Source organism: Girardinichthys multiradiatus, chromosome 8, assembly GCF_021462225.1.
Source record: "Girardinichthys multiradiatus isolate DD_20200921_A chromosome 8, DD_fGirMul_XY1, whole genome shotgun sequence".
NCBI lineage: Eukaryota > Metazoa > Chordata > Actinopteri > Cyprinodontiformes > Goodeidae > Girardinichthys > Girardinichthys multiradiatus.
The window spans coordinates 10599089-10615363 of record NC_061801.1 but is presented as its reverse complement, the minus strand read 5'-3'; the positions used below and the strand labels follow the sequence as shown (position 1 = coordinate 10615363).

General features: G+C 40.7%; 1 protein-coding gene across 1 annotated transcript; it reads left to right on the top strand.

The window, feature by feature from the left end:
- The first annotated feature begins 115 nt into the window (after nt 1-115).
- Nucleotides 116-14590, top strand: wdr41 (WD repeat domain 41). Its single transcript, XM_047373630.1, has 13 exons — nt 116-472; nt 3930-4045; nt 4782-4830; nt 6544-6663; nt 6750-6812; nt 9142-9253; nt 9386-9448; nt 9532-9636; nt 9723-9907; nt 9989-10110; nt 13234-13319; nt 13676-13809; nt 13898-14590. Exons 1-13 carry the CDS (start codon nt 425-427, stop codon nt 14036-14038), a joined length of 1344 nt encoding a protein of 447 aa, XP_047229586.1. The 5' UTR covers nt 116-424; the 3' UTR covers nt 14039-14590.
- Nucleotides 14591-16275: the final 1685 nt, after the last annotated feature.

Below are 16275 nucleotides of genomic sequence, written 5' to 3'. Positions count from 1 at the left end.
AAATAAAACACAAGAAAGTCGGAGTGAATGTCGACTTTTCTAACACACACCGTGACGTCATGCAGATCCACTTCCCAAATATGAATCGACCTCAGTCTAGCTTGTCCGCGAAAAGCTTCCGTAGTCACATGAATGGGTTGTTGTGGTTGTTTTAGTTCATTTTTTACACCATGTAGCTGCAGTCCTGGTCGTGTTTTCGTCGCCTTTCTTTCTTATAACATACGATTCGTCCGCTTCTAAATCTTTCCAGAAACAGTGAAGCGAGAGTGTTTCGGGTTTCTCGGTTAGTCTGATGATTGGTGAAGAATTTCTGCTTCTGCAGCCTAAACTAGACACATAATTAGGCTGCTGTTAAGTAGATTTTTTTTGGTTCTAGTCTGAGTGAGTGAGTTCAGTGGGGCTGTTTCTGGAGCCACGGCTAGTCATGCTGCGGTGGATTCTCGGAGGTCGGGAAGCGCAGAGCTCAGTGGAGGTAGGCTAGCTGCTGCAGTTGTTGTGTCCAATGTGGTTCCCTCCTCGGTTCGGTTCTCTTGTCCGGCCTTTGCGCTCCTAAGTCCAAACGGCGTCATATAATCATATATGATAACTTTATGGTACATTAAACGCTTCATAATTTAGATCCTTGACCGTTTTCAAGTTTTATATATTAGTTTTATTGAATAATTAAATTTGATTTGAATTAAATCTGAAATAGCTGTCGGTTTTTAAAATGTAAAAAAAAAAAAAAAAAAATGCTATTCAGAAACATTCAGCACTATCTTTACAAATAGCCAGTAAAGCACATATGTTTTAAATTGCAGCATCTTTGGATAATGACTTTTTAAATTAATAGCAAGGTCAAACTGACTGAATTAGGCACAGTTGTAAATTAATCACCATGCTAACATAAAATCTAAATCACATTTCTGAAGGAAATATATTGAGCTCAACATATAGGAAGGCAATAGATCACATTAGATTTTAAGTTCTTCAGTCTTAAGAACCAGACCATGGGCCACATAAACACCAAGCGAGGGATTCTTAACAAGATCAAACAACAACAACAAAAAATCAATGTTATATACTAGACTAGTTGCTGATGCTGTGCAACAAACCAACCGTGTTCAGTTTCTCTTCCAAGGATGTATAGATTAGGACAATGTTGAGATTTTCTGAGAACTGTTAGATTCTATTACGCTGAGGCAATTAAAAAATGTGTAGTATAAATCAGACTGTAGTCTCTTGGTTAGATTTGATCTCTTTGTAAAAATATTTCATGCAACAGTGAACACACCTGGAAATATTTCCTTAAAGTGCTCAGCAAGACCTTTGTGACATTTAATGATTAAAAAAAACAAACTTAATTGTTTAGAGGACAGACATTTCAGTTAAGATTAGACAGCTTATGACTTGATTTCAATGCAGGAAAGACTTAAAACACGTCCTTAACCTGCTGCGTAGTAGAGTAGCTGGTGGACAAACATATGGTAATGGGGAAACAATGCAAGAATGTTCTACACAAACTGAGTTAAAACTTTATATCAATTTCCCTCCCTTTGACCATTTGTACCCCCAATTTTATACCAAGGCGTTGCCATTTTATCACTTTGTAGTTCAGTATTTTCATGAGCTATAGATGTAAATTGTCATAAAATACTCAAATCTCACATATAATCCAATTTAAATGTGCATTATTCAAAGAAGACCTTGTTTTACACCCCAGATCTGACCCCATGTCCACTGTTAAACATGGTGGAGGATCCGTGATGCTATGAGCCTGTTTCTCTTCTAAAGACTCTGCGAACTTTGTTAGAGATTGTGGCATTGTGATTTTAAAAAATATACAAATCTGCTGCCTCAAAACAGAACATCTAGCCAAATCAACACATATTTTGATAGTTTTGAATAGTGTCAACAAACTTTGAACTGGTAAACCATGACCCTCTGTTTCCCCAATGTGACACAGTTGCCTATTTCTCTCATCTTCTCTTGAAAATGGGAATGACGAGAGACTATGTGATTTGATCTTCGTAAGCCAGGATATGGCTACAAGAAAATGGTGTCAATACTTGTCCATGTCCAGAGTCAGAGCAATTCATCCTGCCACCATGTAAAATGGGTAAGATTGTAAGGAAGGTGACCAATTCTCCAAAGATCTTTGTTGTATAACTGCAACAAAGAGGCATATATTGGCGGTCACCAAGGACAAATATGTGGAGAACCACCTCATACCCACTGTTACGTACACTGAAGGATCTGTGATGTTGTGGGACTAAAGGCCCTGAGAACCTTTCTAGGCTTTACAAAGTATTGATGGGGTTTAGACAAAGCTATCAATAATTGCGTTCACCTGAATAATATGTTAGACATTTCTGAACTCCTAATAGAGGAACATCGCATATCTAACACCTGTGCCAGATAAAGAGCCAGAGCCTCCCTGGAGAGATGACCATGAGGCAAGGTCAAGGAGACGTTGTGCTTAGAATCTCTCATCCATTGCTCTGAGAAACAGGATGTTCAGAACCACAGGTCTAATGATTCAGTGTGAGGTGGCATAGCAAGACCCAGACCAAGACTAGGCAGTCCTTATCAGATTATCTGAAGCTCTTGTCTGGTGTTTGAACATATCAAACTCTCCTTTCTGTCTTCTTCCAACCATTCCAACCTGGCCCTATGTCTCCCTTCTTAAATCATGAATTGACTGGGATTAAACTACAAGTTTTTTCAAAAGGTTTCGCAAGCTATATGGAGACCTGATTATTACCTGACTTAAAGGTATAATAATCTAAGTAGAACCTTTCTGAAGGCAGAAAGGTCTAAGAAAGTAACTACTTTTCAACTGTTTCAGATCATCACAAAAACATCAGAAAAATAAAGTCATTGACATCTATCAGTCTGGAAAGGGTTACACAGCCATCTCTAAGACTTTGGATGCCAGCAAACGTGAGAGCAATAATCCTCAAATGGAGAAACCATGCAGCCGTGATGAACCTTTCCAGGAGAAGCTGGTCAACCAAATTTACTCCAAGAGCACATCAATGATTCAGCCAGGAGGCCAGGAAACAACCCAGAATAACATCTACAGCTCTGCAGACGTAACATGGCTCAGTTAGTGTCAGTGTTCAAGATTTTACACTTAGAAAGAGAGACTGGGCAGAATTGGCCTCCATGCAAGAGCCCCAAGGCTAAAACCCCTGCTGACCCAAAAGAACACAAAGGCCCATGCCACATCTGACCTTAAACTAACAAAGCATTTCAGAAGCGCACCATAAAACTGACGGTCAAACATGGTGGTGGTAGTGTGATAATTTGGGGCTGCTTTGCTTCCAAAAGAGCTGGACGACTTGCCATAATTGATGGAATCAACCAGACAATCCTGCAGGAGAAAGTCCAGCTATCAGTCCAGGACATTAAGCCCAGTCACACTTTGGTTCTGCAGCAGGACAATGATCCAAACCACTGCAGCAAGTTCACCTCTGAATGACTCAAATATAAAACAAAGCTTTGGAGTGGCCAAACCACAGGCTGGACAGAAATACAATTGAGATACTGTAGTACGACCTTAAACATGCTGTTCATACTTGAAAACCCTCCAATGTGGGTGATTTTAAAACATCTCTGCTATGGTTGGCTAAAACACTAGTGATGTTATAGACTTATTAGAAGTTATCACAAAATCTTCATGTCAGTTGTTCCTGCTAAGGGAAGCACAACTAGTTATTAGGTTTAGGGGACAATATAAAAATTAGTTGATGATCTCAAATATTTTAGTGTGAAAAAAAGCAAAAGTAGAATGGATCTGTAAGGAGGCACAGCTCTATACATATGATAAGAGGAAAGGAACAAATAAATATGATTTTTGTTTTTTTCAACAAATGGTAGTTTTGAAAATTCAATTATTTCCACTTTCTTTTCTTCTCTTTTCGTGCCTCTCTCTCCTGTGTGTGCAGAAAAGCCCCGTGTTGTGCATTGGAGAGGAACAGCCCAAAAACTGCTTCACTGAGCTGCAGGTGCTGAAAGGACATTTTGACATCGTTCGATTTCTGGTGCAGATTGATGACTTCAGGTAAGCCGACCACAAACCACCCACCCACCCCCTTTTTCTCTAACCTCTCCACCCTTGGCTGGCCTCCATCGCTCTGTGATTGACAGGAGATCCTCACCTACAGCAAACTTACAGAGCATGACAAGAGGCCCATCATCACCAGAAGGTGATTGTGTGCTCACAGTAGACTTCTATTGCTGTCCGCACTCACCGATAGAAAGGTGCTGCACCTGCTGTCCTCTCTTTGTAATAATAAAAAAAAGCTGTGCTGGGCCCTGGCATGCTAGAGTGGGTCAGCATAAGTGGTCAGATGGGGATTTATAACAAAGCTAAGTAAGTGTGTATGTGTCAGGAGGTGGGGGTTGCTTTACGCCTGGTCTCCTGCAGTAATAATCTCCTCCTCGGGGCTTCGTCCTCTCGGCCCGAAGGCTCGCAGTCGGGGGGAAAAGGCCAGAAAATTCCCTCCAGATTGCTGCTGAAGTCCGAGAAATATATCCTCAACAGTTTCTCTCTTTTCATTTAATCTCTGTTTCATCAGCTCATCCTGTGTTGATTTTTGAGAACAGGCGGGGTGGATGGTTCAAGGTCAGAGGGCAAGTTGAGGTGATAAGCCATGAGTCTGATGTTCTGTAGGGCTTCCTAAGTAAAGATGTGGGGAAATGATCCCCTACATGAGTGGAGAGAGGTAGAGTAGCCAGTCTGCTTACGGAGGAGAGCTGGATCAAACCGAGCGGCTGATATCATTTTTGTCTTCCAGGTTTGCTTCAGCAGGGGATGACGGCCTTGTTTTGGTGTGGAACATTGAGGTAATAAGTTGCAATTTGACCTCAATATCGCTGACATAGCCTTGCCAAATTATTCACACCTGAAGCTTTAACATTTGGTCATGTTACAACCACAACCTTCAGCTATGAAGTAAAGAGAAAAGGATTTCTTTTTAAAAGGTTTTTACAAAACAAAATCTGTAAAAGTGTGGCTCACATTTGTATTTACCCTCCTTTATTCAAATCCAGTATAACTGAATCCAGCAGACCTTTGAAGGACTCAAATGTCTGCTAGAGAACAAACAGCATCATGAAGACTAAGGATCAACTCAATTTTATAGTGCCAGCTCACCATAAATATCTGCACAGTGGCACTGTTGCTTTGTGGCAAGAAGGTCCAGGTTCTCTCAAGGCACTTTATGACAGGCAGGCCCAGTTAACAGAGAGAAAAACTGAATCACTTCAGTTCAACCATATAGACAAATTAAAGTTTAAATGAAATACATTTAAATTCAGTATTGGTAATAATACAATGCAGTCAAGTTCAGTATATTCTGCCAGTTGTTTACAAAAGGTTTGAAACACAGCAGACAGGTCAGAGAGGAAGTTCTGGGAAAGTCTAAAGCAGCGTTGGGCTGTAAAATAATATTCTAAGCATTTCTGAGAGCACAAGAGTATGGTAGGACTGCAAACCTACCAACACATGGTCAGTTACTGAAACTGGGCCAGGAGAGCATTAACCCAAGAAGCAGGCATGTCATCTCTGGAGGAGCTGCAGATATCCACTGCTCAGATGGAAGAATCTGTCAGCTGAACAACTATCAGTCGTGAAATCCACAAATCTGGCCGGAATGGATGAGTGACCAGTGTCACTCAAAGTCCAGTTTGAAACAGTCCATGAAAGGGATAAAGCAAACATATGGAAGAAGGTTCTCTGGTCAGATGAGACCAAGACTCAACGTTTTGTCCCATATGCAGTGTGTGGTGGAAAGCTAACACTGCGTAGAACCATTAACACAACATCTCCGCTGTGAAACATGGGGGAGGCAGCATCATGCTGTGGGCATGCTTTTCTTCAGCAGGGACAGGAAGATGGATGGAGCTAGGTTCAGGGAAATTAACAGTTGCAAAAGACTTAAGACTGGGCCTGGGGTTGTGTTGGTCTATCATAGGGGTTAACGACCTTTACAATCCTAAAGAGCCATGTTCACCCCCACCGCTTCTAAGTTAATGTTGTCTAGAGGCGCAAAGAAAAAAGTGTTAATCAAAACATTATCATATAAAATGTGGTTTTAGAACAATGCAAAATACCAAACCTTTACAGAGAGAAAATGAATAAATCTTCCTGAATATGTTTCATAGTAATGGCAAATGAAGTACAAATTTCATTTAACATAATAAAAAGAAAATGAATTCATGTACCATTATTGCCATTCAGTTGTGGGGGTTCTTTGCAGAATTTGCATGAAAACAGAGAAAAACAGCTAAAACTAAGCTTTTATTGTCTTTATATCTAAAATACCTCTCAGTTTTAATGTCTTTTTTTTTTGGCCAGTGTTATTAAGGCTTCATATAGATGACCCAGAGCAGCTGTGAAACTGCAGGTTACAGACCCCCTTCACATAAATTGTCAGTAAGATACATTGAGGTTTGTGGTCGTAACATAACCAAATGTGGAAAAGATTAAGGGATATGGATACTGTTGCAAGGTAATCTATGTTTAATTGTTTTTTTTTTTTTTTTGTCTGATGGTAGACTGGAGAGAGGCTCCAGGAGCTGAGAGGCCACTCCCAGCAGATCACAGCCATCACCACCTTCACCTGCAGTAATGGGTTCACATCGCTCATCACCGCCTCCTCAGACCGAAGTCTCAGTGTATCCTCAAGTCGTGCACAATCACATGAATTTATGTCATTGTTGTACACACTCCAGTACTCTGTTCTCCTTGACGTTGCTGTCAGTTGTGGGATCCTGATACAGGAAACAGAGTGCAGACCATCTCAGATCTTCAGTCTTCTGTAAAGGTACCTGAAGAGATTCAATACTACTATTTCCTTTTAGTGGATGTACTAGTTCTTACTGCTACAAAGTCAAAAGTCCAAGCATGAAGCATCTATCAAAATGCCTTGTATCAAAACAACTAAATGAATTTAAAAAAAGACGCTCTAAAATGGAGAAAAAACGAGCATTTCAACAAAGCAATAATCAAATCTAATTGACTAGAAGTTCAGCCATAGCTTTATAAGTTAGGTTGTAAAATTTTGCGAATGACCTCATTCTACCGCTAAAAAGGCTTTTAAGAGTTAAGACAAGCTCAAAGCTTTTGTCATCTGAGTGGCAAATGAGAGACAAGTTGAACGACTGTGAAGATTTCAAGTTTAGCACTAGGGGGCAGTCTTCCGAACAGGTCCTCTTAGTTTATATTTCCGGTTTTTACATTAGGATGGTTTGGGCTCCTAACCCTTTAATGCCTTTAGCAATTAAATCATTATGCTATCCCTGAATGCCAGTGGAATATATGTAGTTGTATGTATGTAGATGGTATTCAGGAAAACACTGGCAGCTAATCTTAGATTTTCTGAACTTAACAGCAGGATCAAGTGAAGTTGTTTCTCTATATTAGACAATAACCTGTCTTAGTACGTTAGCATAGAAATTCTTAAACATTCAAACTAGAGCCTTTCTGCTTCCTCCTACTGTTATCTTATGAGCACCTTCACCAACATGGAGCACGAACTGACCTTGAAATATTCTGTGAGATTTTATTGTACAAGAAAATGAACTCTAGACGAGATACAGCATCTTTCTTTATCTTAATGAGGCTTTTCTGACATTCCAAGGTGCGGCTACATGGTTTTGTTTTAATAAAGGCACCGGAATCTACTTTGGACACTCGAATAAGATAAAAACAATAACATCATTCAGGTTATTTTCTATTACAATGGAATATCACCTCAGTGTAGGTGGGGCTGTTATAGCAAGGCGGCTGAAAGGTAAAGCTATCATCTAGCTCCCTCTATATGTTCTCAACAGCCACCAAATACAACGTCTGCAGCTTGACGTTGGACCATGGTGTTGATTTTGGTGTTGCCATTTTCCTTAAAGCTCAGGCATATGCGAGTTTTTAAAAACGGCGGATTATATTCTTGTAACAAAGTCGCTCTTGTGACTCAACCAGTGATAGCCCCTAGCCTATCAGGGACCCGCAGTCCTCTGATATAACATTTTCAGCTCGACTCTGCTCGCTTGGAACCCCCAGATGAGTTGATACTATAAAAGGAACTTTCTACTTTTGGCTACCTTCACACTGCAGGCCAATGTGGACCATATCAGACTTTTTCATGGCAGCAAGAACGGCCCAGTTTCACTCTTTTCACTGTTTAATAATAAATCTATATTGTGCCAGTTTCATATGTGGTACTAAATCAGATATGTATCCGTTTTCAAAGCATTCGTAGTCAGAAAAGTCATGTCCCATTTCATCTAACTTTTACGTTATTGTCCTGGCTTTGACTACGGATCCTCAAAGACTTCTCTAAACAATTAGCAATCACTGCTCCACTAAAGGCCACTGTAATTAGTTATGCTCACTCTTATTGTTACCTTTCGTCATCTTGTTATGATGTGGTCATAATATTGCCGGCTCCCATTGATCAAAAACGTAAAAATGAGACGACATCCATTGTTACTTCCATAAACAGTGCGCTGCTGTGTGACGTCGACATCTTAATTTATTTTTAGATGTACCTGTAAAAGACAAAATTTCCGTCACAAGGAAAAAGTAAGGGATATATGGTTTTCCACATTTTTCAAATTTTTCCTCAGTACCCCCCCAAATCTTGTGCAGCATCTAACAGGTTTTCCTCCACCATCAGCTCCATCCATCTTCCCTGTCACTGCTGTGTTCCTTGGTCTTCATGAGGCCTCTGAGGCTTTTACAGAACAACCATATTTCTACTAAGTACACTTTCTCCTCACATTAGTGATTAGGTGACTTATAAAGGGAGATGGTTGCGCTGGATGGTTTTATTTAAGGGTATCGGAGGGACATTCCTTTTATTTCCAAATATTTAGGTTCTCAATTTAAATAAAGATTTAAGAAGAGTTAAGAAATTAATTAAAGATGAAAAAGTCAGACCGTGTTAGTAATGGCAGAATATAAAATAGTCTTAACTAATGTTTTTTTTCCCCCCAGCTATTATTTAAGGTTAAAACCTGTAATTGCTTTTTTCCTGATTGCAGATGGAGGTTAATTGCATCATGCACAGGTTAATTATATCTCTCATCCCTGCAGATGTTTTCTGTGCTTCTTTGGGAGCGTTTCCCACTCTGATCTCTGTATGTGCGTCTCAGTGTTTGCTGGTGCTGGAGCGACTGTCTGTATGGGTCTCCGGCGGGGAAGAGCTGTGCGTCTGGGACAAAGACTTCCAGCTGCTGTGTCACAGACAAAAGTACAGCGACACTGGTGAGAACAAACACAAGACAGCGAAAACGCTGTTGAGGGAGCGTTCTCCGTTGTTGCACCAACAGAGTTTACCTTTGAAGCTGCTGTTTGAACGTATGCTGATGAATATTTTTGTGTTATGACATGCTGCAGGAATAACTGCTCTCATAGAGCTACCGGAGAACCTCATCGCAGCTGCTGTGGATAAAGAGATAGGTGACAGAAAGAGTTATATTATATATCTGCTAAAGAAACCGCTGAAAGTCGCATCGCTTTGAATTACTTCCCCTTCTTTGCAGTGATCTACAAATTGGTGGTCTCACCTGATTCATCCGTATCAGTGACTGATGTCCGCCATTGCTCTGAGCACCATGACCAGATCCGAGCTCTGATTAACATCAACGGTCCGCTCGTTTGCAAAGACCCTGAAGCTGCAATAAAGCTGAAAGGTTTTTGGAGTTTTAAGAATTTCTGGTGTCTTGTTCCTCAGATGGGATTTTTGCCAGCGGTTCCCATGCAGGCGAGTTGATCTTGTGGGATTCGACTAATTTTCAAAATCTGGCCTATGAGCACATCCTGTGGGAGGAGTCGCACCCCAGCAGCCAGACTGAAACAAGGCTGGCTGCTCCCAAACCCAGCGAGATGTCCATCCAGCACCTGACCACCAATGGGAGGGTGAGCTTGGGAAAGAGGGCAGTGAATAATATTTCATGGACATGGTGGTTTTCCTGTGAGCCACAGTGTTTTGTTTTGTAGCTCATCCTGGCAGCCGTGGGCAGCGGGCTCTATGTGTACGACGTTGTGACCAAAGCCGTGGTGGCCTACAGGAAGGCTGCACATGACTCCGATGTGCTGCACATCATGCTGATGTCTGACAAGTACGATGCTACACGTTGTCTCATTACTCTTTGACCTCAGCCAGAAAACAGCTGTGCACGGTCTGTTTTATTGCTTATTGCTTTAATTTGCCATGGGATATTTGTTTAAATTTGACATTTTACCTTGATTGAATTATTGATTAATGATAATTATAACCACTTTACTGACTTTCCTAATCAAATAGGATCAAATAGAGTTCTGAAGGAGTCCAATATCATACTGGGATACAGCATTGAATTTATGCTCAAGTTTTAAGGGGGGAAAAAAATGAGTCAGTCAGTCAGTCATTTTCTACCGCTTATTCCATAGTGGGTCACGGGGAAGCTGGTGCCTATTTCCAGCAGTCTATGGACGAGAGGCGGGGTACACCCTGGTCGCCAGTCCGTCGCAGGGCAACACACAAACAACCATGCACACACTCATACATACACTTAAGGGCAATTTAGAGTGACCAATTAACCTAACAGGTATGTCTTTGGACTGTGGGAGGAAGCCGGAGTACCCGGTGAGAACCCACGCATGCACGGGGAGAACAAGCAAACTCCATGCAGAAAGACCCCCGGCCTTTCAGTTTGCTGGACTTTTTTTCAGTTTCAGTTCAGGTAAATCAAGTCTCTTCAAACGTTAGCGTCCATGACAGTTAAGCTGAGATTTACCAGTCCACAGCAGGCACGGGTCATTCTGCATAGAAAAGGTTCTTGTGTCAGGAGCAGCTCCCCATCACAGATTTCACAGCAGCATGAAAAAGAATCAGACCTATAAAAAGGTAGAAAAAACAAACATTAAACATACACTTTTAATTTAAATTATCAAAACAAAGGTTTTGGTCCGAAGCTATTTCTTTCTGTGCATCTTTCAGGGGTCATTGCTTTAGGAGAAAGGGGATAAATGTGGTTCTACTAGGTTCTGTTTTGCAGGGTGTGCTAAGTTTTCACACTTAGCTGCACCTGTAGTGGCACAAATGTTGTGTTTAGTGGCTGCAATATTTCTTGATTCATTGTATTTGGATTTTGTTGGACATTTTTAACCCACTTTTTATTCACGGCAGTTTCATGGGGCCGAGCTGTGATTAAGCCCACTCCCAGGGATGAGAAACAACCCTAAGGCCTTTATTTTATCAGGGTCCCCTTCTGGCACCACACAGAACCCACAGTTGCTCTCATGTTTTTTTATATGCGGGAAAAAAAATTATAATTCCAATGTCCCAAATAATCTGAAGGAAAATTCTTCAGTCAAAACCTCTCCCAGCAAACATGGAACATTTTCTCTGAAGAAAGAACTTGCACCAGTCCTCTGCTGTTCTTGTACTTCCTGTAGAATTTCAGTCTGTCTGATGTTTTCCTTGGACAAGGGTGGATTCTTTCTGGCTTTTTTGCCATTAGGCCTTTTCTTTTAAAAGCTTTCACCTCAGTTCGTATGTAGATGCCCTCCCACTTACCTGCTGGCGGGTTTGAGCAAGCTCTGCTCTGGTGGCAACGAACGTGTATCACACAGTCCTGAGGAGGAGACTGCCCTGGCTCTAGCTGAACTTTACTGGACATACCTAGCTTAAATCGTCTCACTGCAGCTGAACCTCTCTCACCTTGAAGTTCTTGATCCTGAGAACAACCTCTGAGCTGCAGTGTTCTGCATGTGAGGCCATTTGGATGCAAAATGAGGATGGCTGCATGAAATCACTTTCTAGACTTTCTAACTCTACAAGGCAAAGGTTTCAAACACATGGGCTCTTCGTTTAAAGGAGCAGTCTGTTAATTGACTTCAGAACCGATTTCAGCTCTTGGACTCTTTCAGAGTTTCAGAACCAATCTTTAGGGTCAGGTAAAAAATACTGTGAAAAAAGGTTTTTGTTATAACCTCACAGGCTAATAAAGCTCTTAGCAGTAATTTCATTTGTGTCTGATTACTCTGCTCAGTGATCTAACAATAATTTAAACTATCACATCAAATACCTAAATTATGTAGTGTGGGATACACATTTGTGTTACTGCCAAATCCATTCGGCATGTATCATTTACTGTAATTTTCATCTTAGGCTGTATTTCACTGCATTTATATACCCAGTAGGAACCAAATGGGTTTTATTTTATTGATCTGACTTGTACAAAAACAGTTGCTGAATGCGATTATATTTAATTTAATCATGACTGCAGAGATTCCCCCTTTTAGTTCCTTCCTCTTACCCCATGACGCCATAATTGGTAGTTGTGGCCGCTGCTGTTTTTAGCAGAGTATTTCCCAGAGTTGCAAAGTTATCTAAAAAAAGAACTAAATCTTTGGAAGAACGTGTGTAGTAGTTTTATTGATTTGCATCTTTAACTATTAAATAAACCCTTCATGGTCACCTCTGATACATGCAAACAGTTCTGTAGGCATTTCTAACAACAGAGATGTACTACACTTTTTGGCCTCATAAGGGTGCCATTTCCCTCAATGTGTTTCATAGATCAAAAGCATCCTTGCAAAAGTCAAGTTAGGATCACCTTTAGGTTTCTTTATTTCATAATAAACACGATTAAAGGCATTTTATTCTGTAGTAAAAAAATGTACAGCAGATCTCAAAAGGGTACACACCCCCATTAAAATGCCAGATTTTTATGATGAAGATAACAATTAATCATCTGCAAAAACAAAAACAAAAAACAAAAACACAAATCAGTCAGGAGGAAGATATAGCAAAATAAATAGCTGTAATACCCTGGTTGCATACATGTCCACACCATTAGACAAATAATTTATTTTATGCACATTTAGATCCAGTTTCAGTCTTTAGTTTTTGTAAATGCGTACCTAACATCAATTATAGTGATTCTGATTTACCTAAAAGAAATTCAGGATATATGCTGACATTTGCTCATATCCTTTAGCTAAAACCATAGTTTGCAGATATGCTACAAAGGATCCAAAGAGGATCCAAAGGTATCAGTCAGGAGAAGGTACAAACAAAATCACATCATGATATATTTATATTCTATGGCACAGTGAAAACAGACATCACTAATTGGGGGAAATATGAGAAAACAAGAACATTACAAAAACTGGACAGTTGTTCAAAAGTGCTAAAAACATTGATTGAATCTCTAGCTGTGTGTGTTTGATGGTGTGTGACACTGACTCTGTTTCAGTGAGCTGATGTCGTGCTCTGAAGATGGCAGCGTGAGGATGTGGGAGATCCAAGATTTGCCTTTGGCTGCTGAACCAGCATCTGCAGGTTAACACACACACACACACACTGCTGGACACACACCCCAAAACACTTAAATTCAACTGGAATTCAAGTGTTTAGCAGCCCATAGGGTGGTAGGGAGTTTATTAGTTTGTCCTAACTCAATCATTTCTCCTAAATCACATATGCGCCTTGCAATAGCATTCATACCCCTTAAACTGGATTAAAGGAGACTAAATATAAATGCTTACCTTACTTTTCAAGTTTTATTTGGAGAAAAATGTGAAATTATGTCTCATTTTTCTGCAACGTCAGCGATACATCTTTTTGCTAAACTGTCACAAATTCCCAACAAAACATGACAAAATGTGTTTAATCCATATTTTATGATCTTTTAACAGGGTTTTTTGGGATGTTGACTTTTGGACGGTCAAGCAAACAGTCTGGTCCACAGTCAAAGAAGGTTCTGGAAATTCCCAACCTGAGGACACTGGAGCTGACTGGAGATCTGATTGGACACTCGGGAGCAGTCCAGGTACGAATCCATGACAAACAGACACGATTGATATAACAATGATGGCGCCATTGTTCTTTAGCCGTCAACGCTGGACTTCTTTTTTCAGATGTTTCTGAGCTTTAAGGAGAAAGGCTTGGTGACGTGCTCAACGGACCACTTGCTGATTCTGTGGAAGGACGGGGAGAGACAGTCCCGTCTGCGCAGCCAGTTGCTGTTCCAGAAACTGGAGGAGAATGGAAGACTTTGATTTTTCACCCTGAAGCCACGGCTTTTTTTCAGGAGAGGAGGAAGATTATTGTTGCTCACATATCATAAGACTGTAGTCTACAGATTGCTTTTTTCATTCATTTGTCAACTAGTTATTTTTCTCCTTTTGATTGAAGAAAGCTTAAACAAAAATGGAGTAAAAAACTCTTCAGAAACAGAAAAGCTTTTTCTTTCCATCAGTGTTTTAGATCCATTAAGCTGCTGCTGAATCCTATTTGGGGAAAGAAAAATCCCTGCTGTGATTTTTACAGGAAATGATTGCTAATTTTCACATGCTGTTCTTTTTTCATCTCAAGCCCAGTGTTATGTTGCAAAATTCCAGCCACTTAAATTCATTAATCATTTTACAGCTTCCACGGGTACGGGGGATGGTGGCAGCAGTCAGAAATCTCCTCCTAAGTGGTTCTGAGGTTTTAATTAAATGCAGCAGCCAGTGCGCCTACATGTTCACATATTAAATGTAGTGCACTGTAAATGTGATTTTGCACATCTGTTTATATGTTCATGAAATAAATCATATTTCTCAAAATGACAGGAATGCTGGTCTTTCCATTTATACAGAAACAACTGTTTACCTGGACCTGCTTCAGCGCTTCTTTTCCTCTAAATCAGGGGTGTCCAAAGTACAGCCTGGGGGCCATTTGTGGCCCTTGGAATTGTTTTGTGTGGCTCCCGACCACAGTTCAAGAATGGTACATATTTGGCCATCCAGCAAATGGAGCTGATGTAGATCAACATATTTGTAATTTTTAGGATGATATTTTCAATGGCAAATTTATATATTCTTAAATGGAAACTGTTAGCTGCAACATGAAGCATTTCTCCATTATTACCCATGTTTTTTTTTTGTTTTAATATAGTAAGCAGGGCCACAGACATCCAATGACTTTTTACCTAAAGCCTGGTCTGGAACATCTATTCATTAAACTTTGCTAAATGCAGCAGGGATTTTCCCTCTTCCGAGCGACATCTTCCAGCTCATTCTGGGGGATTCCAAGGTGTTGCCAGGCCAGACAGGAAACATAGTTCCTCCAGCGAGTTCTGTGTCTTCCTGGCAGTACCAGGAAGACACAGTGCACGTACCTCTTGCCAGTGGTACGTGCACAGGGGATATCCTGATGACCGTACCACCTCAACTGTGTCCTTTTGAGCTCCTCGTGCTATCTCTAAAACTGAGTCCACCTACTGGAGGAAGCTCATTCTTGTTCTATCATTCATGATCCATATCTCATGACCATAGTGGAGGGTTGGAATATAAACAGACCAGTAAATCAAGAGCTTTGTTTTTTGCCTTAGCTCTTCTTAACCACAACAGACTGGAGCAGCGCTTGCATTACTGCAGATGAAGCCCCAATCCATCTGTCCATCTTTTGTTTCATTCTACAAGACAGCAAACATACATAAACTCCTCCCCTTGAGACAGAGACTGAAGCCTAACCCAGAGGAGGCAGTCCACCTTTTTCAGTGGAGAACCATGGCCTGGAGCTGAATCTCATCGCGGACATATCACACTCAGCAGCGAACCGCTGCAGTGCACGCTGAAGGTCATGATCTAAGGAAGCCAACAGAAAAGCGAAGAGGAGGTCCTGAGGTTCCCAATCCAGACACCCTCCTCTCCACAACTCTGCTTTGAGATCCTGTCCATGAACTACCAACAGATACGTGACAAGGGGCAGCCCTGGTCCAACGCACACTGGGAACAGACCCAACTCTGCTGGGAATACACTAAAAACATTTTCTAAACCCACAAAATAGAAAACATTCCACGCAAGAAGTTTGGAGATTGTACAGCTTTCTTTTATTGTCTGAGACTGTTTATGGATCTACAATAATTTTTACTTTCCTGCTTAGTTTAATTGAAGTGATGCAAGTTAAATTTATTTCTGGCAGAAGAGCACGAAGTGTTAGATGTTAGACGTGACAAATGCTAAAAGGACCTCGACAAATAATACAGTGATGTAACATCGGTCTTAGCTACTACTGTACTATATGTTAACCCTGCCTTGGTGAATTTGGTGTTGGTACCTTGCCTCCTCTAGCCCTTTGCAGCCCATCTGCACTGATACTTCTGTGTACACATTTGTGCATACATGCAAGTGCATCCAGAAAACTGCATGCATACATAAAGTTGTTAAAGAACTAGGACACCCTAGGAAAGTCAGTGTATCTTTTAATATGTTTGGGCATATAGATATTTAACATACATTCTCACACTAC

What these genes read in the sequence shown, in the direction of transcription:
- wdr41 (XM_047373630.1), top strand. Translation starts at nt 425, where the DNA reads ATGCTGCGGTGGATTCTCGGAGGTCGGGAAGCGCAGAGCTCAGTGGAG. An exon ending in GTGCAGATTGATGACTTCAG is followed by an intron (nt 4,046 to 4,781) that starts GTAAGCCGACCA and finishes TTTGTCTTCCAG; the next exon opens with GTTTGCTTCAGCAGGGGATG. An exon ending in CCTCAGACCGAAGTCTCAGT is followed by an intron (nt 6,664 to 6,749) that starts GTATCCTCAAGT and finishes CGTTGCTGTCAG; the next exon opens with TTGTGGGATCCTGATACAGG.